The 26,941-nt window shown below is 55.8% G+C and overlaps 4 protein-coding genes across 4 annotated transcripts; 3 read left to right on the top strand and 1 right to left on the bottom strand.

Annotated features, from left to right (window-relative positions):
- Positions 1 to 2,427: 2,427 nt before the first annotated feature.
- LOC306950506 (zona pellucida sperm-binding protein 3) lies at positions 2,428 to 4,821 on the top strand (the record flags this gene model as incomplete). The annotated part of the gene is made up of 9 exons (XM_079540786.1): positions 2,428 to 2,802; positions 3,030 to 3,148; positions 3,225 to 3,328; positions 3,499 to 3,676; positions 3,762 to 3,882; positions 3,976 to 4,067; positions 4,326 to 4,456; positions 4,528 to 4,617; positions 4,691 to 4,821. The coding sequence occupies 9 exons, from the start codon at positions 2,428 to 2,430 to the stop codon at positions 4,819 to 4,821; spliced, it is 1,341 nt and encodes a 446-aa protein (XP_079396912.1).
- A 728-nt stretch (positions 4,822 to 5,549) lies between these two features.
- COMMD4 (COMM domain containing 4) lies at positions 5,550 to 7,367 on the top strand (the record flags this gene model as incomplete). The annotated part of the gene is made up of 8 exons (XM_079540807.1): positions 5,550 to 5,633; positions 5,910 to 5,981; positions 6,077 to 6,142; positions 6,285 to 6,324; positions 6,423 to 6,542; positions 6,784 to 6,864; positions 7,043 to 7,219; positions 7,327 to 7,367. 8 exons carry the CDS (start codon positions 5,550 to 5,552, stop codon positions 7,365 to 7,367), a joined length of 681 nt encoding a protein of 226 aa, XP_079396933.1.
- A 426-nt stretch (positions 7,368 to 7,793) lies between these two features.
- On the top strand, positions 7,794 to 11,453 carry NEIL1 (nei like DNA glycosylase 1; the record flags this gene model as incomplete). The annotated part of the gene is made up of 9 exons (XM_079540806.1): positions 7,794 to 8,212; positions 8,309 to 8,428; positions 8,572 to 8,635; positions 9,559 to 9,658; positions 9,746 to 9,870; positions 10,367 to 10,394; positions 10,877 to 10,938; positions 11,097 to 11,310; positions 11,434 to 11,453. The coding sequence occupies 9 exons, from the start codon at positions 7,794 to 7,796 to the stop codon at positions 11,451 to 11,453; spliced, it is 1,152 nt and encodes a 383-aa protein (XP_079396932.1).
- A 943-nt stretch (positions 11,454 to 12,396) lies between these two features.
- MAN2C1 (mannosidase alpha class 2C member 1) lies at positions 12,397 to 25,238 on the bottom strand (the record flags this gene model as incomplete). Its single annotated transcript, XM_079540803.1, has 27 exons — positions 12,397 to 12,514; positions 12,590 to 12,693; positions 12,939 to 13,084; positions 13,221 to 13,300; positions 13,855 to 13,964; positions 14,045 to 14,188; positions 14,474 to 14,630; positions 14,844 to 14,948; positions 15,072 to 15,166; positions 15,322 to 15,404; positions 15,667 to 15,837; positions 16,326 to 16,411; positions 16,884 to 17,005; positions 17,544 to 17,667; positions 18,136 to 18,281; positions 18,560 to 18,655; positions 19,154 to 19,270; positions 19,622 to 19,714; positions 19,894 to 20,004; positions 20,291 to 20,397; positions 20,875 to 21,064; positions 21,520 to 21,697; positions 21,927 to 21,997; positions 22,674 to 22,797; positions 24,159 to 24,284; positions 24,484 to 24,662; positions 25,170 to 25,238. The coding sequence occupies 27 exons, from the start codon at positions 25,236 to 25,238 to the stop codon at positions 12,397 to 12,399; spliced, it is 3,252 nt and encodes a 1,083-aa protein (XP_079396929.1).
- Positions 25,239 to 26,941: the final 1,703 nt, after the last annotated feature.

The following is a 26,941-nucleotide window of genomic DNA, read 5'->3' as shown; positions in this document are numbered from 1 at the left end:
TGCCCGTCAGTGGGATCCCTGCTATAGGGCAGGCTGGTGACCAGGCTCTCTTCCAGCTGGGCGCCTGTGGAGGGCACGAGGGCTGTGTGCTCGTGCTGCGAGACACAGAGCTGTGGCACAGCACGGCGCTCCCTGCAGCCCTTCAGCCCATCCCATCAGCACAGAGGAAGGCGATCCCGCAGAGAGCTGCCCCTGGGTCCCACGCTGGGAGAAGCAAACGTGATGCTGGGCCCTCTGCTCATCCACGGCCACCAGCAGCACCCAGCAGGCAGGGTGCCCTCAGCAGGTGGGTAATGAAGACGGGGCGTGGGCCCATCTTTGCTTCTGACCGCCTTTTGGCTTCTCCTCTGCAGGTGCTGGAAGCCATGTGGGGCTGGGGCTGGCTGCTGGCTTGGCTGTCCTGCTCCTTGCTGCTCTGGGAGCTCTGGTTGCCCGCCGGACGCACAGCAATCCTGTCTGAATTGTGTTCTCAACTTTTAGCTTCTGATATCCAATAAAAAGTAAACCTGACCCACGATGGGAGACTTCCTGGGGTTTGAAGGGGGGTTCTGGCTCATGCTGTCCATCCTGTCAGTGAGGGCTGGTGGGATGGGGGTCCCTGCTAAGGGGGGCTGGAGAGGTGCAGAGAAGGTTTGGCTCTTCTTGGGCTGCAGGGAGGCAGGAATTCCAGTCCCTGCCCCAAGGACTGTTTATGCATTTCATCCAAGGCTCGTTACATATAGATACGTGTAAACAGTCCTTGGAGCAGGGACTGGAATTTCAGCCTCTGCTTTCCTCCCTCTTCCCCCCCCCCGCTGCCACCACAGAAACAGGCTTTTCCTCTCAGCACTATGGAGCTGAGGCTGTTCTGATGCTCCTGTTCCAATCCTGAGAGCAGATGCTCTCTGCCGGGTGCAAACAGAACCCCTGAATTCTGTGATGGGGAAGAGGAAGGGTTTCTGTGTTTCTCCTACCATCCTTGTTCTTAAGAGACTTTCTCTACTGTTAGCAAAGCTCTGGCTTGCACCCATGGGTAGCCATTCCCCCTAACAGCCCTCATCCCCTCCTGAGCGCAGTCCCTGGCTTCTTCCTGGCATGCAGCTTTGTGTTACAGGCAGAAAGAAGCTGTGCTTTTAAGTCTCTTTTGTATAACATGGGGGAAGAATGTTTTGCTTTGGGGCTTGCCCTGGGACTTTTCATCTCTGTCTCCTCCAGCTCTGTTCTTACCCTCTTTCCTGGCCTTGCTGGTTTGTGGCCAAGCCATCTTCTGCTTGGAATAAGGTCAGCACAGAATTTCCCTTTTTCTAAGACAAGTACCTCCCCAGCTCTGTGTCTCGATGGGCTGCTCATTGCAGAGGGGCCCCTGAGCTGCCCCCTCCTCACCAGCCAAGGCTCCTGCCCTCGCCCTGTGCTCCCCAGCCGTTGTTTACTGATTCAGCAGCGCCTGCCCCCGTTATCTGCCTGCCGTCAGCGTGAGTGCCTTTGCCAAATGTCCTCCCAAAGACAGAGGCTCCCTGCTGGAATGCCTGGCATTTCTACGCAAGCACCAATCTCAAGGTATCCTAAACACCGAGGAGAAGTCCTGACCTGCTCCGCGGGGAGGAGAGTCAGCAGGAGGGCAGAAGGTTGTGCAATACAGCATGCTTGCATGTGCATCGTGCTTTTGGGGTGTTGCGTCAAATTCAGTGGGGTTTCTGGCTGCTGACTGATCCGAAGCTTCATCTGTTTCCTTGGGGCCAGCTGAGCTCCGCTGCAGCTCTCTTCTAGCTAAGGGCATCACAAAGGTGGGGAAGGATTTGGGGTGCAGAGCAGAACACCCTTTGTGTCACCGTGCACACAGCAGGGTGGGGTAAAGACATACAGACACAACGAAGGGGCTGAGAACGGGTGGGGCTGAGTCTCAAGCAGCCATCCATTTGCTAAGGGGTGCCCTGGGTATTTTGCTGGGTGCTGGGCAGAGCTGGCTAATGTGGGCTGCAGGCTCAGCCCTGGAAGAGTGCTGCAGTAGGGTGTGATGGGGCTGGCTGAGCACGGCTGCACTCGTGCCGTTGGTGAGAAGTGGAATGTGTAAAGTCCCTACTTGGGATGCTATGGAGGGGCCACAGGGCAGCAGCAGCATCTGGAATAGCTCCGAGCAGAGCTGGGGGTGGTGGAAAGCCCCCACCTCTGACCCCCCCCACAGCATCACCTCCCCAGGAGCCTTGAAAAGCCCCTTATCGCCAGGCAAAAACCTAAACAAGCCGCTCCGTCCCCGTCTCCCCGTCTCCGGCTTCTGCTGAGTTTTCTAAACAATTCCCCCAAAGAGGCTGACGAGGATGTTTTCTCTCGCCTTGGGCAGCCTAGGATGGGGGGCACAGCACCCCGGAAACGACTCTGCCTCCCCATCCCCACGTGCAGACAGCACAGGGGACGAGGGATATAAAGCACCGCGGAACCGCCTTAGCTCCCATGCTGGGCGAGCTGGCAGTAGGCAGGATGCGAGGCGGCTGCGTGGTGCTGGGGCTCCTGTGCTGCTTGGTGGCCGGGGTGGGCTCCTACACACCCTGGGACCTCTCCTGGACAGCACGAGGGGATCCCTCTGCCTGGTCCTGGGGGACCGAGGCGCACTCACGGGCCGTGGCCGGCTCGCACCCGGTGGCCGTGCAGTGCCAAGAGGCGCAGCTGGTGGTGACGGTGCACAGGGACCTCTTCGGCACCGGGCGTCTCATCAACGCTGCCGACCTGACTCTGGGCCCAGCTGCCTGCAAGCACTCCTCGCTCAACGCCGCACACAACACCGTTACCTTCGCCGCTGGCCTCCACGAGTGCGGCAGCGTCGTGCAGGTGAGATCTCGCGCCCCAGGTGGGTGGTTTCCTCCCAGACAGGAGGGTTTGTTTTTTTTTCCACCAGAGCTGCTTTGTGCTTACAGCTGCAGACCCTGTGTTTCACCCTTTTATTTTGTTTTTTTTTTTTTTGTATTTCCCAATGGAAAGAGACAGCTCTGGGCAGATGGGGGGAGGGGGGAGGTCTCGGTGCCTCGTTGCCAACATTGTGCACTTTCCCTGCCCAGGTGACACCAGATGCCCTCATCTACCGCACGCTCATCAACTACGACCCCAGCCCTGCCAGCAACCCTGTCATCATCCGCACCAACCCTGCTGTCATCCCCATCGAGTGCCACTACCCCAGGTAAAGGCCCTGCACCCTCACTGTCCCCCCACGTCTTCCCAGTGCCCAGCTGAGTGCTGACGCTGTCGCTTGCCAGGAGGGAGAACGTGAGCAGCAACGCCATCCGGCCCACCTGGTCCCCCTTCAACTCTGCGCTGTCAGCTGAGGAGAGGCTGGTGTTCTCCCTGCGCCTCATGAGCGGTATGTGGGATGGCACCCTGTCCACCAGCAGGGTTGTGCCATGTGGCGCAGCTCCCAGTCACCCAACTGGGGGCACCCAGCTGTCCCAAAGCCATCAGCCACACTGCTCCCTGGCTGTCACTTCCACTGTCCCCTCTCTCACCCCCTTGTGTCACCTCCCTGCCCTGCAGACGACTGGAGCACAGAGAGACCCTTCACCGGCTTCCAGCTGGGTGACATCCTCAACATCCAGGCTGAGGTCAGCACTGAGAGCCACGTGCCCCTGCGGCTCTTTGTGGACAGCTGCGTGGCTGCCCTGAGCCCCGACGGTGACTCCTCGCCCCACTACGCCATCATTGACTTCAACGGGTGAGCCTGGGGGGGGTCACTGCACCACCACACTCAGGGGGTTCAGCGGGATGCTGACCCACCCCCCCATCTGCCCCACGTTCAGGTGCTTAGTCGATGGAAGGGTGGATGACACCAGCTCTGCCTTCATCACACCCCGGCCGCGGGAGGATGTGCTGCGGTTCAGGATCGATGTCTTCAGGTTTGCGGGGGACACCAGGAACCTGGTAAGGCTGTATGCTGTGTCCATTCACAACACCTACCCTGAGCCAGGCTGTCCCCAGGGAGAGGTGCCCAGCCCTTCCCCTGCCTTCCCACAGATCTACATCACCTGCCACCTGAAGGTGACCCCAGCAGACCAAGGCCCAGACCCCCAGAACAAGGCTTGCTCCTTCAATAAGGCCAGAAACACGTGAGTAGCTGTGCCACAAATCGGGCTGTTTTATGAACTCCAACTCAGGGGCTGGCACCCAAGCCTCAGACACAGGACACAGACCCTCTTTGTGGGTCTGGAGGGTGGTGGAAGAGGAGCTACCTGATACTGGGCCACCACCTCACGCTCCCCCAGCGTGTGTTTGCCAATGTTCTTGGTGTCCTTTGGGCAGAGAAGGGAGGGGGGAGTTGCAGGGGGTCCCTACTCACCGGTAACAGTCCTGCCATCCTGCTCCAGCTGGGTGCCAGTGGAAGGCAGCCGGGATGTCTGCAGCTGCTGTGAGACGGGCAACTGTGAGCCGCCCGCTCTCTCCCGGAGGCTCAACCCCATGGAGCGATGGCACGGCCGCCGCTTCCGCCGTGATGCTGGTAAGGTCCCTCCTTAGGGCTGGGGAGACCCAGGAAAGGGGGTACACAGCTCATGGTTCCATCCTTCCCAGGGAAAGAGGTTGCAGCTGATGTGGTCATTGGCCCCGTGCTGCTTTTGGCGGATCCGGGAGCCGTGGGACAGCTGCAGGAGGACGGTGATGGTGAGTCCCTGTGGTTGCGCCCTTGTGGTGCGGCTGCAGTGCACTGCTCTGACGGCGGGGTTTGGGTTTGCAGGTGAAGTGGTGACGGTGCCCAGCGTGGAGACGGGGCTGGTGTGCGTGGCCGTGGCTGTAGCGCTGGCTGCCGTTGGGGTGGCTGTGGGTATTGCACGTAAGGGCTGCACCCGAACCTCAGCTGCGGCATGAGTGCAGGACGAGCCGTGAATAAAGCCTGGAAAAGAGAAACTGTGTCGTGCTGTCCCTTTGCGCCGTTGTGGCTCTGGGGTAGCAGAGTCCCCAGCTCCTAGACCGCCTCTACCACTTGAGTTCAGGGTTGGGGGTTGCACTGCAATGGGGCTAGAGCACTGCCAGCAGTGGGATGCCCCAGGAGGTCTTCAGCTCCCCCCGGTGCCCCTGGTGGTTCTCCTAGGTACTACTGGGGTCAGTGGTTGGGTGGCCATAGAGGTGTCCCCAGCCTTTGGTCACCACGTGTTAGGGGGACAACGGCTGCACCGAGGATCCGTCTCCATGCCCTGCTCGGGCTCTGGGGGTCGCACACCAGCCGGGTGGGCGCAGGGATCTGCTATACAGGCTGGGGTCCCGGCTGGGACAAATCCCAAACCCCCGTGCCCCCAGACTGCTGCGAGCGCCGGAAGTTCAAGAGTTCCGCTCCCACCCGTGCCCCTTCAGCTCCGAGGGGCTTCGTTCCCCCCTCAACCCGAGCTGCTGCCCTCGCTCTTCACACGCTGTGCACCTATGTCAGTTCCCACTGACACGGCGATCGAATGAGGGCCCTGGCACGCAGCTGCTGGAGCTGAGTGCAGGAGCTGCGGTTGGGAGAAGCCGAACGAGCCGAGCATCCATCGGCTGCAGCTGAAAATAAAGGCGGGTAAGCACGGAGGGGCACAAGCACGAAATAAAGACAGAGGAACCAAATGCAGCCCCGGGAGTCGAAACCGCGGTGCGCTGAAGCCCCGAGGCGGCTCCGCCCGGCGGGCGCGGGAACAGTGCGGACCTGGGTGAGGACTGCAGAGTAAAGCACAGACGCAGAGGGGCTTTCGGTGGGCGGGGCCTTTTCTGCTGGGCGTGGCTTTCGATGGGCGGGGCTTTCGGTGGGCGGGGCCGGGAGCCCTGCAGGGTCCCGGTATCGGTTCCGGGTCGCGGAGGCGGAGACTGCGGGAATCGAGCGGTAGCGCCATGGTGGGAGCGGGCCCGGCGGCGGAGTGGGGGAGCCCGGGGGGCTGTGGGGGCTGCGCGGGGCTTCGCCGGGCTCTGAGCGCTTCTTTCCTCCGCAGCGGTTCCGGTTCTGCGGGGACCTGGACTGCCCCGACTGGGTGCTGGCCGAGATCAGCGTGCTGGCCCGAATCGTTAAGTGATTTCCCCTCCAAACCCCGTCCGTCCCGGCGCCGGGCTCCGCTTTCGGCAGAGCCGGGCGCGGTGCTGAGCCTGCTTCTCCCTGCAGTCCTCGGTGAAGCTGAAGCTAATCTGCGCCCAGGTGCTGCGGGAGCTGCTGGGTGAGGCCATCGATGTGAGTGTTCCCACTGGGAACCATGCAAGCTCCCAAACCCCTGCTTTGGTTATAGTATTGCAGTGCTATGCAGCGCTGTAGTACCAATGGAAAGAGGTGTGTTACTGTGTAATTAATTAGTACCTGTGCTTCTGTCCCGCAGTATGAGAAGATCCTGAAGCTGACGTCGGATGCCAAGCTCGGTGAGCCCCATTCCCCTCCTGCTGCTGGGAGCCTTGCAGGAGGCAGCCACCCCCCAGGGGTCTGTCTGTCGCTGAGCTGAGCCCCCTCCTCCCCACAGAGTCAGGTGATGTGAAGGCTGCAATTGCTGTGCTCGACTTCATCCTGTCCAATGCAGCCAAGCACAATGTGGATGGTGAATCCCTGTCCAGCGAGCTGCAGCAGCTGGGACTGCCCAAAGGTGGGGCGTGGGATGGGGGCATGGGGCCCTGCAGTCACACATCTGCAGCAGGTGCCGCCTCATTGTGCCCAGTCCTACAGTGAGCAGTGCACAATGCTGGCTGTCCTCTCATGTCCACACTGTCTGACTCCTGGCTTTCTGAGCCCTGCCCTGTTCCCTCCCTGCTGGGGTTTGGCTGCCCCAGGGCTGGGGCTAGCAGCAGTAGGCTCTCATTGTTTCTCCCATCTTCCTTCTCGGGCAGAACACGCCACAGGGTTGTGCCGCTCCTATGAGGAGAAGCAGAGCTCTCTGCAGGACAGCCTCAGGGCTGGCAGCCTCCGATGTGAGTGTCCCACTCATACTGCTGGTGTGCGACCCTTAGGGGCAAGGCGGAGGGGGGGAGGAGGGAGAGTCTCTTCCTTGGTGAAGTCCCATCCAAGGGTGACACATTGGCTCTGTGCTGCCCTGACTGAGCTGAGCCTTGAGACCAGGCCAGGCACTGACCCAGCCCTGCATTGCAGTGAGCCGCCTGGATGGCGTGTCGTGGCGGGTGGACTATGCACTGAGCTCCAGCGAGCTGCAGGAGGTGGGCGAACCTCTGGTGCAGCTGCTGCTGCGTGTGCGGCACCGGGAGCATGGGGAGCCTGAGGCCGTGCCCATGGCCGTGTCGGCGGAGAAATTCCGCGTGCTGCTGGCAGGTGAGGATGGGTGGAGTTGGGGCTGAGGGAGCGAGCCCCATCCTTTCTCTCAGGGCTCTCTAAGCCCTCAGAGCAACACTCCATGCCACAGCTTCTCTACCCTGCAGAGCTGAAGCAGGCCCAGGCGCTGATGAAGACCCTTCTGTGAGGACGCGGCCCGGCGGTGGTGTCACAAATACAATGCGTGTGTTCTGTCCTCATAATAAAGTGCGGGAGCGAAGCTCGAGCTCTGTCAGCCTCTTCCTGTCCCCGGGGCATTCGGGCCTTGCAGGCCCAGCGCGGTCGTTGCCATGGCGACGCGAGTGCGGTCCTTCCCGGCATGCCCCGGGGCGAAGGCGGGCCCAATGGGAATAGGCCAATGGGTGGTTGGCGGGGCGTTCCCAAGCGACGTAACGGCCAATGGGAGGCGAGGGGGTGTGTCCCACGCCTTAGAACAAACCGATGGGAAGCGGGCGGGGTTTGGCCAGGCAACGGCGCAGCCAATGAGAGGCGAGCGGGGCGTGTCGCCAGGCAACGGGGCCGGCCGTGGCGCGGAGCGGTCTCGGTGTGCCGGCGGCGCGGAGGTTCCGTCGCCATGCCGGAATGCCCGGAGCTGCACCTGGCCGGCCGCTACATCAACGAGGAGTGCGGCGGGTTGGTGTTCGAGGGCGGCGTGCAGCGCTCGGCCGTGGGCCGCGGCCCGGAGGTGCCGTTCAGCAGCGAGGCCTACAGGGTGACGGCCGTCTCTCGCGGCAAGGAGCTGCGGCTGACGCTGGAGCCGCTGGGCCCCGGCCCATCGCAGGCCTTGGTGTTCCGCTTCGGCATGTCGGGGTCGTTCCGGCTGTGCGAGGCCTCCAGCCCGCCCCGCCACGCGCATTTGCGTTTTTTCACCCGTGAGAGCCCCCCCCGCGCCCTCTGCTTCGTGGATCCCCGGCGCTTCGGCACCTGGCGGCTGGGAGAGGAGTGGCAGCCCGACCGCGGGCCCTGCGTCCTGCTGGAGTACGCGGCCTTCAGGTGGGTGCCCGGCCTCCTGTCGCGGTGATGGGGACGGGAAGGGGGCTGGGCGGCGGGGGGGACGCGGCGCCGTGCATGCCTCGTGCTGTGCTACAGGGAGAACGTGCTGACTAACCTGGAGGATAAAGCTTTCGACAAGCCCATCTGCGAGGCGCTGTTAAACCAGAAGTATTTCAATGGGATCGGCAATTACCTCCGTGCTGAGATCCTGTACAGGTGAGCTGTCCCGTCCCTGAGAGCACGGCGCTGCTTGCTGCTGTCCCCGCAGCCACACCATCACAGAGTCCAGCCTCTTCCAATACAATATGTGAGCACCTCAGGCTGCATCGGGCTTGAGTGTAACAGATGGACTCTCTCAGGGCGAAGATCCCTCCTTTTGAAAAGGCCCGGACTGTGCTGGAAGCCCTGAAGCATCAGGAGCAGGTGAGGAGGAAAAGGTGGAGGATGCGTGGTGCTTTCCAGGCTGCTGTGCTTGGGGGCCCCTGCCCTTCAGTGCCATTATGGATTTGGATTTGAGCTCAGCAGTGGTGGCCCAGGGTTTGGGACAGTTTCAGTTCACATTGAGTACCTCACTGTGATGGGGCTGCAAACTGTCACCAGGTTCTCGCAGGGTTCGCACAGCTCCTTGCCTCTGTCCCCGCTGCTGTCAGGAGGTGTTTACTGCTCTGGACAAGTTTTGAAGTGTAATTGATTGAACCCTTCCTGCTGCCATCATCCAGCAGCCACACTCAGGTTTCCCAGCGTAACAGCAGGCATTTTCCCTTTGTAACTTGCTGGCTGGGGTCTCCCTCATCAAGCTTGTTGTTGTCCTTGCCATAAACACCCGTGTCAGAGCATGTCTGCTCCTCCAGTGGAGCAGCAAGTGAGCACAGCCATTCCATAACAGCACACGTGTGGCATGCAACTGCACGTGGCCATGCCAACAAGCTGTGACAGCTCCTCAGGCACGTGCCTTCAGGTCAAGATGGTAAAGAGGAAGTGGCAAGGAAAGCAAATATAATGCAAGCTTGAAACCTCTGGGGAAAGCTGCAGCTGAACCTGTGGCTGGCTTGCTGTCCGTGTACTCTAATCCTGAAGCCCCAGGGGAAAGTGGGTGGTTGTTTTCAAGAAGTTTTAAAAACAACAAAGCACAACCTGAGGCTTCTTTTTAGCAAACTGCTCGTGCTCCTGTGTGCTGCCCCTTTTTCGTGTCCCTGTAGCTGTGCTAGTAGTACATAATGCACAGCCTACAGCGTGGCCTGCAGATTGGCTTGTGCCCGGGCAAGAGGCTGAGGGGGGATACAGGATTTGGATGGTATGGGGATGAAAAGGTCCAAGTGGGGTAGCTGGCAGGTTCTCTTCTCCAGAATTCTTCCCTGACATTGAGTAAGAAGCTGAAGCTGAAGCGAGATAACCCCGATCTCCTGGAGCTGTGCCACACGGTGCCCATGGAGGTTGTGGCAGCAGGTGAGGCTACAGGGCAGGGAGCTGAGGAATAAGGCTCTGGCTGGAGAGTGCTTTCTCTCCATTTCCTTTCCCTCTCTTCCTTCCTAGATAAAAATCTCTTTGACCCTTCTGACTCGGATAACTATGCTGCCTTCAAGAACTGGCTGCAGTGTTACTTAGTGCCTGGCATGAGCTCCCTGCGGGACCGCAACAACAGGACCATATGGTTCCAGGTAGGAGGCTGGGGTCTCTTCTTGGGGCTGGGTACCCCTGTTGCTCCTCCCAGGGAGGAGCCTTTCTCTTGTGCATTGCTTCCCCGAGATCACCGAGCTGTACCACTGGGCATCTCCCTTTCCCAGAGCCTGCTGTGACCACCGACCTGTAGGTGGTAGTGACAGGGACACAGCTGCTGAGGGACAGAGGGCAGCCTGAGCAGAGGGGGCTGGGTGTTACCAAATGGCTTGGCAGCACTCTTCCTCCTTCCTGGGTGAGGTGCAGTGATGGGGCCTCGTAGAAGGAGCAGGGAGTCTCAGAGACAGACAGTGCGCCAGGTTCCTCTGGGTTTGAGGGGAGATGTGTCTGTTTGCTTATTCCTGTCTTGGCTTTGGGGTGCAGAAGGGTCTCATTGCTCCTGCTGGAAGCTGCTACAGGGTGCTTTTATGGGATGCTTGCTGGCAATCCCTGCAGTATGATGTTATCCCAGTCACTGCTCTGTCACCTTCCTTGCAGGGAGAGCCTGGCCCCATGGCTCCCAAAGGTGAGTGTCCTCCCTCCTCCCCACAAGACCCGCTCTTGCTCCAAGAGGGCCGGAGCACGGGGAGGAACCAGTCTGCTCACAGCCAGAGGAGCACAGTCCTACTTTGAAGGCGAGTGCTGCAGGTCCCTGGTTTGCTGACAGTTGTGTGGCAGCTGGGTGGCACTAGGGGATGGAGCTTGCTGTGCCCGTGGCTTCCTAGCAGCACACCAGCCTGCCTGTGCACAGCATCTGCACCTGCAGGGTGATTTTCCAGGGCAGCTACATCCCTTCCTTGCCTGCCAGGCTTGGAGCAGGAGGGCCAAACTCTGAGGCTGGGTGTGAACAGAAGCCTGGTGCTTCACTGTGTTTTGGGAAAGGAACAAATCTGTCGGGAGGGGAGGGGAACCACCTTGAATCCTTCCTTCACCTGAGTTCCCATTCACTGCTCAGGATGGTGTCCCTTGTCCCTCCCACCCCCCTAACCTGAGCATGTCCTCTCACAGGTCATAAGTCCCGCAAGAAGCACGCACACTTGAAGGCAGATCCTGAAGCTCCAACCCCCACGGTACGAAGTTTTGTGGCTGGTGAGACTGCTGCTGGGGCTACAGGCTGGTTCCTTTGCCCTCTCAGGCTGCTCCCACAGTCACCAAGCGATGCATGAATCTTCACGTTCCCCTCTCGTGTGCATGCTTCTGCTGCTAAGCCCTGGCTCTGTCCACCCAGGTCACAACACGTGCCTCCAAACGGCGTTCTGGGGGTGCAGAGAAGCCCCCGGAGCCAGCTGTGAAGGAGGAGGAAGAGAAGGCAGTGCCTGATGGGTCGAGGAAGGGACGTGCCCGTGGGAGGAAGAAAGTGGCTGCTGCTCCAACCTTACCTGAGCCAGATGTTCCTCCAGTCAGAGCAAAAAGAAACCGGACTTCAGCACGCAGGGGCAGAGGTGAGGCTGGTGGTCCCATGAACTTTTGGACCAAGGAGGTGACAAAGGGCAGAAGAGTAATCAGGGTTCTGCAGAGCAGAGCCAGGCACCCCCTCACCTTCTGCCTTCTTGTTTCTCTTCCAGGTGCAGCTGCTGTAGTGTGAATAGAGCACACTGCCTTCACACACCTCAGCCTTTGGAAACGTGTGACTGCTTCTGCTGTGGAGACACACTGGCCTGGGCTGCCTGCTGTTGCTTTCAGACATGCCTGCTTGTACCACTTGCTCTGTGCAGCACTACTACTCTTGCAGGCTCAGGGATGGGGGCAGGCTGGTGCTCCTCCTCCTTCCTGTTCTTATATATTTTTTTACAACCTTGCTTGTCCCTTCTGAGTGGTTTTTAGAATCAGTTCCTCAGAGGGACCACTGATTGTGCATCGTGTCAGATTCTGACCCCTTCCTATACCTTAAATCATATTCCTTCTTCCTTTTTTTAATTGCTGCCTGGATCACGGAGAAAGCTGGTTTTAGATGATTAATAAAAGTATTTTGTGTAAAAATTGGTGTGCCTGCCTTCTTGTGCTAAGGCTAACCCCACCATGCCCAGCCTCTTTCCCAGGTGGGCTGGAGAAAACCCCAGCTCCAAAAGTAAAGGTAAGCACTGGCTCCTTAGTTTCAGGGGTAAGAAATATCCCACTGAGGAGGAAGGACACTGAGAGCAGCAGCAGCTACAACAGAGTGTTCTCATGTAATTTTGTCTTATTTGTGCCCCCTTCTGCCAGAGCAGTGCAGGAGACAGGAGAAGGAAGGGAAGAGAGGGGGCTGACTGCACACTGCTCTCTGATGGCTGGCTGGGGGTCTAGGGTAGATTTTGCTCTTCCCTGGAGCTGCTCAACATTGCACACTTCTTGGGAAATATTCTCACTGGACTCTGGTCAGCAGAAATGCTTGGTCCTTCTTTCTCTCTGGCCCAGCAAGAGGGCACTGGTGGCCAGGCTCAGTTCCAAGAGATGACAATGCACTTCCAGGTTACCTGGATGTGCCATGGGGGAGACTCGGGCTGTGATTTGAGCTCCCAGTGTCGGTCCAGGTTACTGTAGCACCAGCATCACTGCTTCAAAACCAAGAGGATGGACAGCACTTGGAATGGTGTGAAGGAAAGCTTCATACCCTGCTGCTCCAGTGGCAGGTGGCCCTTGGCTGCTGGCCTCTCCAGGAGGTCACATCTGGGGGGAGAAAACAGCTGGTGAAGCTGAAGTGACTGACCTGAGCTCCTGCCCAGCCACCCTGTGCACACTTACAGCATTGCCTCTTTAACGGGGAGGGAGGTCTGGAGCCAAGTGACAACTGTGCTGCCGTGAGCCTCGTACAGCCGGACCACCACAGCTTCAGGTCTGTCCTCAGCCTTTGCAGACACAACACAGAAACCTGAGTTCACACAGAGGAGATGGGAACATCCTAACCTACATCTTTATACCTCAACCAGACCAAAATGAGCTCAACTGAGCTGCACTGCCATGCAGAACAGAACACCGTAGCCACTCAGCCAATCCTGCCTGTCACTCAGTGCCGGGGAGAAAGCAGACCACACTGAACAAGCACCTTCAAAACTGCCCCCTCTACCTCCCTGCTTCTTCCTGGGGGACTTGCCTGCTTGACAGTCTCCAAAACAACTGCAGGTGAGCTCAGAGAAAAAGCACTCCAGGCTGGACACGGTGCACAGCTGGCTGGGACTGCGTGGAGGGGGAAATTCAAGTTGTAGGCACACTGGATCACACCAGCATCCTGGAAGGAGCCTGCAAAACACGAACCTCCAATCAGTCTTTATGCACCGACAGCCAGAGATGGAGGCACCCTGTGCCTACCCGAGGCTCACTGGAGCATCCTCTACTCTGGGTGCCCTCACAGTGTCCAACTCTGCTCATTACTCACCTTGATGAGGCATCACAGCGTAGGTGAACTGGTGGTGGGCAATATCTGCAGTGGCATCAGGGGACTTCGGTGCTCTCAGCCTAAGGAAAGAGATGAGACTCTCCATAGGACCTTCTGTCACCCAACCAGAGCACTGGCAGGGCAACTGCCTCCCCCATCTACTTTGGGTCTGGGTCCTGAGGCGGATTCTGGGACTCTAGACACGGTCCCAGAAGCTAAAATCAATCTCTGAAGGGTGGTTTCCTATGAAACTTTCAGCTGGTAAGATTCAAAATATCCATTTTCTCTTAGCTTTGCATGCATATTTAACAGTGACATTCCATTCCCTTCCTTAAATCTCCCTTCCTGGGGTGTGTTTTGGCCAGCAACAGAAAAATTACTTGGTGCAAATGTGGCTCTGTGCTCAATGGCATTATTTATGAGCGTATGCCATCGGAATTACATTATCTTAGTCAATTTTAATTACATCAGCTAACAAGTTTTAGAAGACAGCCACCCACTTAGGCTAATCACAGACTATTTCCTTATTAACTATGATCATTCAGGACCAGACGCTGCCCTGACTTGAAACAGACACCTCAGAAAGCACCTCCAATGACTGCTGCAGCTCCACCCTCACCACAACCTCACTCACAATGAAAGGCTGAGGACGTTCCTGTGTGCTGATGCCCCATATTTGCAGTCATTCAGCACAGCCACCCCGAAGCCGTGCTCAGAGAGATCCATCCACTTGTGAGCCCACACCTGCAGGAGACACCAAAGGACATATTCATCACGCAAAGCCTGCAGGAAAGCAGTCATCATGGGACCAGAGCTCCTCTCACCTCAAATCGGGCCCAGTCCCAGGATGTGTTCCAGTGGGTTGGCCGCTGCAGGTGCCCAAATTGGATTTCGTAGGTAGCATTTGTGCTATGGACCTGCACGGGGAACTCCACCTTCAAGAACTTGTGAGATTCCTTCCAGTCAACCTAAATGCAATAGCAGAAAGGCATTGCCATAGGCTGACGGGCAGAAATTGCACTCATCCTCCCCTGACCAGGCTGGACCAGGTACAATACAACAGCCACTAAAGACTGCGAGCAGCAGAACTGACTGATTTCGTCCACCTTCTCCCTCAAGAGACCTCATTCTGGGACTACCTTCACCTTTTGCAGAGGACAACAGGCAGTGGGGACCCAGAGAGCAGAAGATGGGGAATAAAACTCAGAGCTAGGGTTCAGCTCGCCAGGGAACACAGCAGCCACTAGTCTCACCTGGGTCCTGAAGCAGACGTATGGGCACATGGCATCCAGGATGATCTCCTGGGTTAAGGTGCTGCTTTCCCCGACCCGCAGAGAGAAGCTGGCGCTTCCCCGCAGGCCCCCTGCCAGGGTGATTTCCAGAGGCTTCAGCAGCGTTGTCACTGGCTTCCTGGAGACAGGGGTAAAGGCAGAGCTAGTCCCAGCCCAGCAGATCCAGGTTCCCAAGTCCCAGTGCAGCCTCACACAGCAGATGCTTGCTTCTACAGAGTGAATGCCCCAAGAAGGGGGAGGTGCTGAGATTTGGTTACAGCTAAAACTGACAGGGAGGTGAGAACTTCCAAGCAAAGTCAAAACTGAAGTGCTGCAGGCAGTGCTGCTCTACCTGGTCTCCAAGTGATAATCCATCACGTCCCAGGCGTCCCAGTACAGGGGAACATCATCAAAGAGTGCAAACTGGTTGGCACAGCAGCCATCGGCGACTGACTCTCTGCAACAAGGCAGAACAGAGAAAAGCAGCTTAAGAAGAGGCAGTGGTGAAGGGCTCACAGTGAGGAGAAGGCCTGAGAGAGGTTATAGGATCCCAGATGCAGGAAGCAGGTGAGAGACTCACCTCTCAGAATGCACCAGCTGAAGAGAGGTCAGGCGCCCCATGGCATCCAGGCAGACTGCAATCAGCCCATTCTTCATGGTAATGGAGCCATCCTCCTGGAAGAAAAGAAAAAACAGATTGCACAGACTCATGCCTTCGGGAGGTGAGGGAGTGTGAAGTTCACAGCTGTAGAACTGGATCTCCTACGTTTCTCCCCGGTCAGCCTTTGAAGCAGGTACCTCAATCTGAGGACAAAGGCAGTGATGCTTACCTGCTTGATCACTGCCACAGGCTGAGGGGGCAGCAGTGATTCCCTCACTACAGCATAGCCCATGCTGGGAGCTGTCACCAGGGCTGGAAAGGAAAGAGGTTTTGTTTCAGCACCTTCCCCAGACCCATCCTTAAGTTACACCGCGTCACCCTGGTTGCTCTCATGTTCACCCCCTCCTCTTTATTCGTCATTTGGGGACAATCTGAAGTGGGATCAGCCCCAAGAAGCATTTTGACAAATCAGTAAACCCTCTCCACGACAGGGAGAGGCAGAGTAATTCTTTGCAGGCTGTCTCTGCCACTGTAAGGAACCACGATGCACGCTCTGCTTCTGAGTTAGACATACCTAAAGCCTCTGTTCCAGCTGGCTCAGTCCTGGAGATCACCTCTGTCCGCTCCCAGGGCAAAGTGTTCAGCACAAGAGTGCTCTCAGCACCCCCAGACCTGAGCTGCAGCAGTTCTCCACATAAGGACTGCACGGCCTCCTCCTGCAGGCGACTGCCAGCCCTGCGGATCTCTGAGCAAAAAGCAGCCCCAATTGGACCCAGGCAGGCAGTTTCTCACATCAGAGAACTTCTTTTGTGAAAAGTACCTACTCTCTAACTACTTCCAAGCTACAATTACTCACTATTGTTAGTATTAATTACCATTATCTATTAAGCAAAGCTTATGATTGTTCTTATTGACTTTATTACGAGATTACAGTGAGCCACGTCAATTGGAAAATTGCTGAGCTGTAATAAAATAAGCAATTGCAACTGCCTGTGGGCAGACAGGAGCAGTCCTCAGCTCCCACCTTTGCTAGTGCAGAGAAGTCAGTAACTCAGCACGTTTTGCTCATTCCTGGTTGAATTTGCCCAATTACTGACACGTGCCTGACACACTGTGCTGCACAGGTCTTGTTCCACGTTGCAAGGCAGTCTGAAATTGAAAGCTCTGCAACAGGCAGGACTCAAGGTGCTCCAATAGTAAGTAAGTGCCCTCCTGGCCCAACTCTCTGCTCACCTGCATAGTATTTTAGGGCATCCCTGACCACGAGCTGGATACAGCTGCCTGGTAACACGTCATGAAACTGGTTGAGCAGCAATAACCTAGAACAGAAGAGAAACCACACCAGGAAGCAGGGGAGAGCATTAGGTTTGTTCTAGCTTACCAAGCCCTGTTTGCAAGATAGACAGACTTAGTAACTGCTCCCCATTAGAAAACAATGGGGAGTTTTTTTTGCATAGCACACTTTAAATCCCCTTACATTAGGATAAGGGGTCATCTTTGCCAACCACAACCATGGGGATTGAGAGCTGACTCTTTTAATCTCTTGGGACTACCAGACATGTTATTGTACAAGTTCAGACCAGTCAAAACTGGCCAAAGATAAGTGTAGGCCGGAGATGAAATTTCCAGGCAGCACAGCAGTAAAAGTTTGGAGCTTCCAAAGGATTTAGAGTGAAGGTTTAAAGATTCCACCGAGAGAAGCAAGGCACTGAAACTCTTTCCCATTAAGTTCTCATCAGTTTATGGAAGAATTATTGTTTGCACAGCAGTCATGCTCATGCACTTCCTTACCTCCAGAGCTGCTGCAGCTGGCTAGCAGGATACTGGAACGTGCCACTCTGTGCCACAGCCAAGGTGCTCAGCACCTCCACATCATGCAGTATTCGCTCACACTCCCGATTCCCCTTCTTTATCTGGTGCCAATCAGGAAGAGAAGGAAGATTCTTAGAAAAGCTGTAGCCAGGAATGAATCTCTTACACCAGCAAAAGCACAGCTCCAGTGCAGGAAGGTTGGTTACTTGTAGGTGTCACGAGCTGCCATTAGTAGCTTTCTTTTTTGGCCACAGATCAACCTGGCTTTCAGCTCTATAACCTCCAGCACAAGCCTCTGCTTAACCCCCAGGCCAGACTCCACTCACTTTTCTCCTCTTCTAATTCTTCATCCCTCCTCTGCAATGATCAGGGCCCCGCTAAAGTGCAGGACATGGCAGTTACTGACCAAAGAGGGTCTGCTGTGTCTTGGCTCCCTTCTCACCCTGGAAACAAGTCTAACTAAAGACTAACAGCAGATTTGCCTTTTGGAGTGCTGGCTGCAAGGTGGCTCCCAGAGCTGGGGCACAAAGGGCGCTACCCAAACCCTGGAGCCACCTGAGCAGTAGCAAAGAGAGCTGAAAACAGCCACTTTCCCTGAGGGTGAGGGATCCCACTGTCCCATCCCACACATGCAGTCACCTGGGCCTGGGTGGTGTATGTGCCGTTGTGCAGCTCGAGGAAGAGTTCTCCCACCCAGGTGCACAGCTGTGATGCCTCTTTCTCCAGGACAGAAAAAAAACGGTCAGGAGTGGAGATCTGAATCCTGTGGGAGAGAGGTACAAACAGCAATGAGCCAGGAGAGAAGTGCACGACACAGCTAGTGGGGTGCTCCCACCAGAAAGGCGTCAGTTCCACAAATGAGGCTTCAAAAACCCCAACACACAACTAAAAGGGATGTGCAGGGGGACTCTTGGCTGCCCAGAGGTGCAGACCACTTACACTTGGAGAAAGGAGAGCACTAACTGGAGAATGGAAACAGCCAGCTCCAAAATCCTCCCATACTACAAACTGCAGGCAGGAGGCAGAGTGCCAGGTGCAAGCTAGCTGAGGAGCAGCAGTTATTTGATACCTTGAACTGCTGCCTAATCATTTTTCCCCATGTCAAGCCCAGCAGCCCTTTGTCTAATCTGTATGTTGTGTACACAGCTGCTTCAGTAGAAGCAATGGGAGCCCATAGAGGCTGGGACAAGTGCTCTGTGTCTGTGCAAGGAGGCAGGAAAGGATCTTTCACCTTGGCAGCCCATCTGTATCACTCATCCTCTTCATCCTGTCCAGCATGTTTTGCGTGGGGCCACCTCCTCCATCTCCAAAGCCAAAAAGGACAGCGCTGTGATTCACACGTCCTTTGTCCCTGTTGTTCTTCACTGTTTTCAGCATCTAGAAGAAATGTGGGACAGCTGCAGTCTGTTGGTACCCAGCCCCAGCTCTCCTTGCTCCACACATGAAAGTCAGCCTTGCCCCTCTTCCCCAGCCCAAACCTCAAGAATCAGGTACGGACACACCACAGAGGCAGGCAACTAACTACCAGGTTAACTGAAGGCCTTCATTTGGTAATCCCACTCCCTTTTCTGACAGCACCCCCTCTTAGAAACCTCAGACCTTGCCCCATGAGGCTGGCATTGCACTTCACATGCAGGTTTGGCAAGCTCACTTACCTCTTCCACTCGCCCATGCATCCCATAGGAGTCACCAGGGGGGAAATGGGTCAGGACTCGGGATCCATCAATGCCTTCCCAAAAAAAGGTGTGATGCTGCAGACATGCCAGAGAAAAGTACAGTGTCTCAAAGAGCCACAAAGCGCCCAAATGTTGAAACACAGACCATGATTCCCAGGAGTTCCCAAAAAACTCATGCCAGCACAGGCAAGTGATCAACTCATCCCTTGCTCAGTGTTTCCAGGCTCCCAAACTCATCTCCCAGACCAAAGTGCACGTGGAGAGTGCAGTTCAACCACATCAGCACAGAACTCAGGCACTAGAAGCCCGTGCTGCCTTGCAAGCCTTGTCAGGCACAAAACCCAGCACCCAAGTCTCCATGGAAGCACAGAGGGGACAAGCATGTCAAAAACCTGGAGGATCCACACTAAGCCTTCCTTTTCTCTCCATGTCACAACTTAGAGTTTTTGGAAGAAAAGTCTCTCTCAGCTGAGCTAAGGACTGGCTTGAGCTGTGGAACAAATGGGTCCAGCCCTGCAGACAGACTCCAGCAACCCTATGTCCACCCCTGGGAAAAAGGGAAGCACAACTCACTGGGAAGGTGTTGACCAGGTTCCAGCTGAGCTTCTGTGTGAGGAACCGTTTGATCCCACAGCCACACATCAGCTGGGGCAGCTGGGCTGAGTACCCAAACGTGTCTGGCAGCCAGAACTGGAAGCAGAGGAAGAGAAACACAAGAGTCAAACTAGCCTGAGTTTGTCCAGGGTACCCTGGCTCTAAAGCCTTAATGCAGAGGGCAGACAAGATGTGCTAGATAAGGAGCAACTGCAGACACCTGCCAGACACCAGCAGATAATAAAATCAAGGCCTAGTCCTGTGCTAACTGGCAGGATATATGGGTGACTGAATATTCACTCATCACATCTTTAGTTCCAAAAATCAGGCCTATGTGAGGCACCTGAAAATTATATCTGGAAGGCAAATCGGAGAGAAACCTTGAAGGATAGCAAGAGGTGGAAGTAGACCATGTGCAAGGAAAGCATGCTGCAAAAGAGCAAGTACCTCTGAGCAGATCTGGCCAAACTGCTGCTGGAAGAACCGCTGGCCCTGAAGGAACTGCCGCACCATGGACTCTCCACTGGGCAGGTTTCCATCCTGGAAGCAGAGCACAAGGAGTCAGCATCCTTTCTTGCAACACGTGTGCCAAGCCAGGCATAGGAGAAGCTTCCAGCCCACTCCCACTGCCACCCTGCCCACCGAGGATCTGAACACAGCTCGGCACTGCAGAGGAGAGACAAAAAGGTGCTGTGAGCCAGGCTCGCTGTGCTTCTCACCATTTCCACCCAGGTGCCTCCAACAGGGATGAACTGCCCCTTTGCCACGTAGTCCCGAATCTGGGCATAGAGTCCAGGGTACCAGCTCCGCACCCATTCGAATTGCTGCGCCTGTCAGAGCACAGAAGTCAGCCCCAGCTCCCACCACGTTGCTCCACACCAAAGTTCCTGCTCTCTGGAACCACACAGGACCCTGGCCACCCCCGTCTCATTTGGAGTCACACTGGAGAAGCAGCATGCCACAAGCAGAAGAGCTTCTCAGTGAGCTTGGCATCGATTCTTTGTGCTGCTCAGAGCAAACCATCCCACTTCCAATCCTCAGGGCTGCCGAGGGCTGCAGTGACCCCTGGGGTTTGCAGTGACCCCATCCCTCCAATTCAGGAGAGAGATGGCTCACCTGGGAGCAGGCAAAGGTGAGCTCTGGGTTGTGCTCCATCAGACGGATAACCGTGACCCAGCTGCGAGCACATTTCCGGATAGTCTCCTCATATGGCCACAGCCAGGCTGTAGAGACAGACACACGGCCCTACCATGGTTATTACTTGGCACAAGCACCATCCCTGGCTGCCTGGGTAAGGCAGACTCCCTCGGGAATGGGGCCGCACTTTCAAAGATCAACCAGAGAAAATGCAACAGCAAAATGCTATCCTTTGACTGACGTGCCTGACAGCACCACGGTCTGGGGCCTCTGCTGCCTCTCTGCTGAAACTGAAGTCCTCTCCAGGGACTGGAAATTGAGGGGTGATGTTCAAAAGGCAGAAAACAGTGCTCTGTAATCCATCTCCTATCAGCAGCCCCATCAGTGATCCAGACCACACAGCTAACCAGACGCACACCCCTCTGCCTCACCGCCCTATCAGACCAGCTGCGTGCTAGCACAGAAATCCCTTCTCCTTTCCCTCAGGGCTCGGCGCCTGCAGCCCAAGGGCAGCCAGCACTGCCATCCTGGCCAGTAGAGAGAGATAGCTGTACTGCTCTCACCGGAGTCAATGTGGCAGTGCCCCATGGCGTGGATGGTGTGCTGGCTCTCGCCGTTCCTCTGGCTGAAGATCGCTGCAGCCAGCTCACGGGCAGCAGGGAAGGTGGATGGGTCCTTCACATCACACACGTTGACAATCTGGTTGGCAGCATACAGGGCCTGGAAGCTCCTCTGGTTTTCCTCCCCGAGGAGCTAAGGGGTGGGAGGGAGGACAGCTTGACTCTGAGCACTCTGGCCAGTATGGATACATCTGTCTCAGGCAGAACCTGCTACCTCCTTCCAACACCTGACTCTTGCCAGTGGTTTCAGGCAGACACCACGTCCCTGCTTCACAGATAAAACCTTGTCTTTGCGTGTGTTTCCCTAAAGCCAAATTACACACACACTCAACACCAGAGGGCTCTGGCCTAACAGACTCCGCTTTAGATCAGCAGGTAGATGCAACAAGCACCTGTGCTGTCTCCTCATTTGGATTTCTCATACTGCAGACAATGTCAGTCATGTCAAAGCAGTGGGAGCAAATACATATTCCTCTGGGGCCTCCTGGTGGGAGGAGACAGGTCTTGGGACATGGAAGAAGGGGATAAAACGTAGAAGTTGTAGGAGGCAGAAATGCTGAGAAAAAGAAAGAGAAGGAGCACACAGACCTGGGCCATGTCCAGAAGTATTTCCAGATCCACCAGCAGCTCGTAGACATCTCTGTTGAAGACCACCAACTCAGCTTTGCTCAAGGTGAACTTTCTGTCAGGGTCCGGAGGGGCTATCATGGAGCCCTTGCCAGCCCCAAAGAGCCCATTGCAGGCCAGCTCCACATACAGCGTCAGACTGCAGAGAGCAGAAGGAAACCATCAGGAAGCAGATGACAAGTGACCCCTGGGGTCAGATTACTCAGCTGGCAAAGCCCATTCCTACCCCCCAGCAGGACCAACCCCACTGAACTTCTGACAGACACACTGAGAACCCTGATGCAGGCTGGAGTATTGCACCCCAGCTTTGGTTATTTCACCACCAAGCTTCCCCAGCAGCACAGAGTTTGGCCAAGCTGCCCACTCACCTGTGGGGCTCTGTCTCCTTCAGGCTGCTTGTCAGCACGTAGCTGGTCTTCTCGCCTTCCTTAGTCAAACCCTGAAGGGGAAGGCAGCACATCTAACCCACGTTTGCACAAGAACACGACAGCAGGCTTTACAGAGCTGCTGGACAGACAGAACGCCACAGAGCCCTGCTGGATGGAGGGCTGTGGTCCCACGTGTCATAGCACAGTGCTTCCCAAAGGAGTACTAGACTACCAGCAGGCCTGACTGTCAGGACTGAACTCTGGATACAGCCCACAGACCCTCTCTCTATCACAAAGCAAAGTAAGCAAACCACAAGTGTCACCCTTTCTCCTGCCCCACGCGCCAGCCTCTTTGTGTGGAGCCAGGAGTTGGACTCAGTGATCCCCATGGGTCCTTTCCAATTCTGGATATTCTGTGATTTCATAACTGCCCCTCTCTGCACTGAAGCTTTTCACGTATTTAAAGACTTCTCAAGCAGCTTTGGTTTATTTGTTAAGGCTGAACCACAGCTATAAATACACTTCATGTTTTCTTTCATGACCACATTGTCTAGACCGCTAGTTATTCCTGGTTCTCTCCCTTTGGTCCATGTGTTATTTCTCCCCAACAACACAAGCAGACATTACTCCGAGGCACATAAAACTAACAGAAGGGGATTCCTACTGCTCCATCAGAGAGGGCTGAGGGAGATGACTGCTCTGAAGATAGCAGAATACCTGGCATACACCTGACCCACCCCTCCTTACCTGGACCGGCTGGGCATCTCGCCACACCATGCCTTCACCATCGCTCTCCCAGACAAAGTGCACCTCCTGTCCTGCCCATGCTGGGGGGATGCTCAGCTCCACCCTAAACCAGCAGGTCTCCCACCTGGAAGAGAACACACAGACACCTCACCCACTGCTGAGACCTTCCCAAAGAGAAACCTCGTGCATTCTGAACCTCTGTGGGCAAAAAGCAGCAGGGACGCCACGCAAGCGCAGTGTGCTCAGTGCAACAAAGCCATCTGTCTGCACAGACATGCTTTAACCAGCTCCCTGCGTGGCTGTCAGTGACCCAGCATCAGTTTAAGGAGGACACAACACGTGCACAGAACAGTCCTGTCCCATTTAAATGCATTGGGCCTCCCCTTCCAGCAAGCTGTCTGCCCTTTAATCACACTAAACTTCTGGCTCATGGCACTGCTGTGGGTTAGAGGTGCAGCAGCCAGCCAAAAACCCAGCCAAGTGGGGTGAAGATCTCTGAGCAATCCATAAGGTAACGAAACCCGAGAGGACGTGCTTCGATATGAAACGATGGTGATACAGAGCTGGGAGGAGTGGCTGACACACCAGAAGGCCGTGCTGCCATTCAACAAGACCTGGACAGACCGCTGAGTTGGGCAGAGAGGAATGTGATGAGCCTCAGCAAGAGCAAGTGTATGGTCCTGCACCTCAGTAGGAACAGCTGCATGCACCTATATAAGTTAGGGACTGATCTGATGGAAAGGAGCCGTGAGGAAAAGGACTTATGGATTCTAGTGGACAACAGGCTGGATCACGAGCCAGCAGTGTGTCTTTGTGGCCAAGAAGGCCGATGATATCCTGGGCTGTATCACCAAGAGAGCACCCAGCAGGTGGAGGGAGGTGATCCTGCCCTTTGCTCTGCCCTGGTGAGGGCACATAGCCAGTCTGGACTACCCAGTTAAATAAAAAAAAACAGGGAGATCTTCTTTGTGGGCCACAAAGATGACCAGGGCTTAGAGTGCTGCCTGAACAAGGAAAGGCTGAGAGACCTGGGACTGTTCAGTCTGGAGAAGGCTGAGTGATGGTCTAATAACTGTTAAAAATATCTAATGTATGGGAGTCAAGTGGACGGAGCCAGGCTCTTTTCAGTGGCGTGCAGCAATCAAACAGGGGTCAACAGGCAAAAACTGGAACACGGGAAGTTCCATACAAACAAGAGTAAGGTAAGGGTGACAGAGCACTGGAATGGGCTGCCTGGAGAGGAGGTGGAATCTCCTATGGGGACATTCAAGACCCATTTGAATGCCTGCCTGCTGTAGGGAACCTGCTTTAGCAGAGGGTTGGACTTGGTCTCCAGAAGCCCTTTCCTGGATGCACAGCCCTTACCACGAGTCTCAGCCCTGATGGCAGCAGGCGGGCACCTTCACCAAAGCACACAGCAGGGAGGGGCACACTGTGTCACGGCACAGCCCGCCAGCTCTGCCGGTGCTGACAGCCCGTACTCACGTGGGCCCAAAGGCGTCCCCCACTCTGGCCGGCCTGAACTCCTGCACGACGGCCTCGCTGTAGGGGATCCGCCGTGGGGTCTGGAAGCAGGAGAGCGAGGTGGGCGTGCAGCTGTCCCCATAGAGCCTGTGGGCAAACGTGGCCGGGACGTGGTGAGCTCAGGCAAGGGCCCCCACCCCACAACCAACTCCTCATGACACCGAAGGAATAACAGCCGCCCACCCGAGGCCGGGCCTCTACACACTGAACCACCTCGGAAGACACACCGAGGCGAGGCCTCTCCCGAGCCGGCAGCACCCTGAGGACGGGCCCTCCCGCGGCCCACCTGCCCCGCAGGTTGCAGTCGGTGAAGTAGGTGGCGGACACGAACTTCTCGACGCGCTCCAGCGCCGTACGCCGGTGCTTCAGCATGGCGGCGCCCAAGCCGCTACTGAGCGTGCGTCTCCGTGCCGCCCGCCCTGCGGCGGCTGGATGCGTCGCGCATGCGCAGAACGCGGCACGGCGCTGAGGGGATGGGGCCGGGTTGGGGTGAGGCCTATAGGCCGCACTAAAGCCTGAGGCGAGGCCTACAGGCTGGGCTGGGGCCTGAGGCGAGGTTTACAGGCCGCACTGAAGCCTGGGGTGAGGCCTGCAGGCCTGACCTGGCTACTGCATGCAGCCACCGCCCCCCAAAGCCCCGTTGGGAGAGCCCTGCTCGGTTGCTGCATAGGTGCTTTCCTAGCAGCTCAGTGGGGTTTTCTCCCTGGTGATGCACTGCTTGCTGCCCCGGTGTCTTAATGGGGAGCCTGGGCCCCCCCATGTCATGCACTGCCCACCCTTGGGAGCTCACAGCGTGGGGTGGGAAGAAGGATCCGCACACAGCAGTTAGCCCTGATATTTTAATGGAAATACTGCACTACAGTCAAGTTTACAACATTGGTATAGAAATCACATGGATAGTGGGCCGAGGATCACGTTACAGAATACAAAAAGCAAGTTCAAATAAAAAGAGAAGCCTTGTTGCTATGGTACAGCCAGGCAGGGCGGGAGGGCCCTGGGACATGCAGGCGTCGCCCCAAGCCAGGCCTCCGCCGCCCACATGTTCACTGCTGGATCACCTTCAGCATACAGAGGAAAAAGGGGTAGGGAAGAAACCTTTCCAATGGAACGATAGGGAACTTATTGCTGGCAAACTGTGGCTATTCCCTGCTGGGCGCTTCCCTCTATTTTCCTTTCTCCATAGGAGGCTCCCGGTCACCACCACAGCCAGACCTGTCTCCTGCACCCGGGCAGCCAATGAGTTGGGGCTCTGTCTGCGCCCCTCAGTTCTGCACACCCGGCTCTCTGCCACGGGAAGGAGACAAGCTGCCAGCCCAGAGATCCCTGCCAGATTGTGGTCACAACAGCAGCAAAGCCACGCTCCCAAACCAGGAAGGAGGGAAGCAGATTGGGGTGCTCATACTGGCAGCACTGGTTTGTGCAAGGAAAGCTGCCTCCTTTGAGGAGGAGAGACAGTGCAGTTGTGTCTGTCGTGGCTTACGAAGTCTGTATGTCGACTTCATTTTAAAATCAGAATCTTCCCTGTGTTTAAATATCTGCCAGCGCTAAACTTCTATGCTTAAAAAAATATATATCCCATATGTGGATTTCACTAGTGAAATGCACTGAGACCCACCCCGGCCCCTGCCCTTCTCTTGCACGCGCACACCAACACACACACAGAGCAGCTCTATCCAATACTGGTTTGGTACTTCAGATGTTTTTCTCCAATACTGAGAGGGAAAAATACACAAGCACAATCAACCTCAGCTAAGTAGCTCAGCAACACCTCCCAAAAGCGAAGGTCCTTGGAGCTGGAAGACTAGGTGGATAAAAACTACCCACCGGAACAAAAACATTAAAAAAATTAAAAACTATATAATATATATTTATATATCTCAACAGACCGCTTATACCTCAGTTGTGTGAAGCACAAAACACGCACGCTGCCTCTGCTTTTTCCTCTCAGATTGTGAAGCCAATCGTAACAAGGTGGGACGCACTCCCTCTCCTCATCCCCCAATGCTGCATGCTGCACGGTGCATCTCAGACCAGGGACAGGGCTGTGGATGAGCGAGTGTCTTCCTCCAGTAAGAACAAAGACATCATTTTTATTTACAAAAAAAGGAGAAAAAAGTTTCCACACAAAAGCACTACAATGATAACTCCCTTTGGTAAAAAGTGTAATAAATGTCCTCATAGGTCTGTCTGTCGGTACTAATTCTCAAGCCACCTGGTACTATGGTACACAAGAAGCTAGTACAGTTATGCTAGCACATCAAGCATACTTCCTTTAATTAAAAAAACAAAACAAAACAAAAAAAAAACAAAAAAAAAATTGACAATTTGTACATTTATTTACAAAAAAGGAGGGGAACATGTTAAAATTGTGTTGTTCTCTGTTGTGTGTGTGTACGTACATGTGTGTGAAAAGCTGGTGCATGGCACTAGGAGAGACTAGTAAACAAGCAGGTACAAAAAAACAGTTCCACTGGCACTAGAAAGGACAGACCAATCTGCACTGGTTGAGTCCAGCATGGGAGGGAGGGGAGGGAAGGGAGGAACCGAGGGTCCGGGGGCCCGCAGGGGAGCCCAGCGCCTCTGGGCTGCGGGACACATCCAAGCAAGGAATCTGAAGACCACCGAGGCGGTCAGGCGGTGGAGAGCCTCCTCCATTTCTCCTCCCTCGCTGCTCAGGCCACCGGGGAATAAAGCCTCAACACTGCTGGTGCGTATGAGCTCGTTGCGTCTCTCCAGGACCGCTC

This window comes from Tetrao urogallus, assembly GCF_951394365.1.
Source record: "Tetrao urogallus genome assembly, chromosome: 11".
Classification (NCBI taxonomy): domain Eukaryota; kingdom Metazoa; phylum Chordata; class Aves; order Galliformes; family Phasianidae; genus Tetrao; species Tetrao urogallus.
The sequence above is the reverse complement of the archived record's forward strand: the minus strand, read 5'-3'. Positions and strand labels throughout refer to the sequence as shown.